Genomic DNA, 1119 nt, shown 5'->3' with positions numbered 1-1119 from the left:
ATGGTCTCCAGCGGCACCTGGCACTCCAGCACGGCGTCCTCCCGCTCCGCCACCTCCACGTCCGCCAGCTGCACCTGGAAACGCAGCCAGTGCTCTGCCGCCAGGAGAGATGGGCGCTGAGGGCGCGTGGGGCACGGCACCCACCAGCAACCCTTTGCCTGGGGCGTTCCCGGCCTGGAAAGAGCACCAAGCCCTTGGCCTTTCTCTGCCCCTCTCATCTTTGGCCTGTGTGGGATGGAAACCACACTAGAAAGCACAACCCCCAGAGCCGGGGGAACCACGGCACAAGCTGGGGAGACCCAGCGATGCCCCCAGCACCTCAGCAGGGAATTTTGGGGGACACAGGATCATTCAGGCGTTTTTGGGTCAGCCCGGCTGCAGGCTGTCCCCAGCTGGCAGGGCAGCTCTAGGGGACAGCACAGGCACTTGGAGCCGTGCCCTTGCAGGCTGCCTGCCAAAACTACTTGGCACTTCCAGGGGAATTTGTCACCAAGGCATTGGCCCCCCTCCTTGCTCGTGGCTGTACACCCGCAGCCCTGCTGCAGAGATTCCACCTCTCTGTTTGCAAGATGAGAGGGGCACAGAGTGGGCTCCCCCAGGGAGCATTCCCTCCTCCCAGCCTGCAGCTCTGTCCAGGAGACCCTGGGGTAACCCTGGCTGCAAAGGGCAGGAGGGATGCTGGGCTCACACACAGACGTTTCCCTGCCAGACAAAAATCCCTGGACCCCCTCAGTGTAGCCCCAGCAGTGCTTGGTAACGCTCCTACCTTTCACCGCGCTGAGGGTCTGCCCGGCGGTGTTGGATGCGGTGCAGACATACAGCCCCTGGTCCTGGGGTTTGCAGTACAGCACCTTGAGGATGAAGTAGCCCTCTCGGTCCTCATACACGAGGTGCCTACGGCCAGGGGCAAGGGGCTTGCCATCCTTCTGCCAGACGATCTCTGGCTTGGGCTTGCCGGTAACATAGCAGCGAAATTTGGCGTGCTTCCCCGCGCTCACGGCGAATGCCTTAGCCCCTGGCACCTTGGCCGTCACTGCGCTGTTGGGCAACCGGGTCCCCAGTCCCGCACGCTGTCCCGCTACGTGCCGTCGCCGTCGCTGCTGCTGCTTCACCAGTGGC

General features: G+C 63.5%; 1 protein-coding gene across 1 annotated transcript in view; it reads right to left on the bottom strand.

Annotated features, from left to right (window-relative positions):
• Positions 1 to 1119, bottom strand: part of LOC104276473 (obscurin-like protein 1) — a gene marked incomplete at its 3' end in the record, with an annotated part of 2385 nt that overhangs the window by 611 nt on the left and 655 nt on the right. The window contains exons 2-3 of the mRNA XM_009872798.1: positions 767 to 1038; positions 18 to 94 (exon numbers count right to left, since the gene is read on the bottom strand). Coding sequence (XP_009871100.1) covers positions 18 to 94; positions 767 to 1038 — 349 coding nt within the window. The remainder of the gene's footprint in view (positions 1 to 17; positions 95 to 766; positions 1039 to 1119) is intronic.

The sequence above is a fragment of the Apaloderma vittatum genome, unplaced genomic scaffold, assembly GCF_000703405.1.
Source record: "Apaloderma vittatum isolate BGI_N311 unplaced genomic scaffold, ASM70340v1 scaffold36657, whole genome shotgun sequence".
NCBI lineage: Eukaryota > Metazoa > Chordata > Aves > Trogoniformes > Trogonidae > Apaloderma > Apaloderma vittatum.
This window is presented reverse-complemented; position numbering and strand designations above follow the sequence as displayed.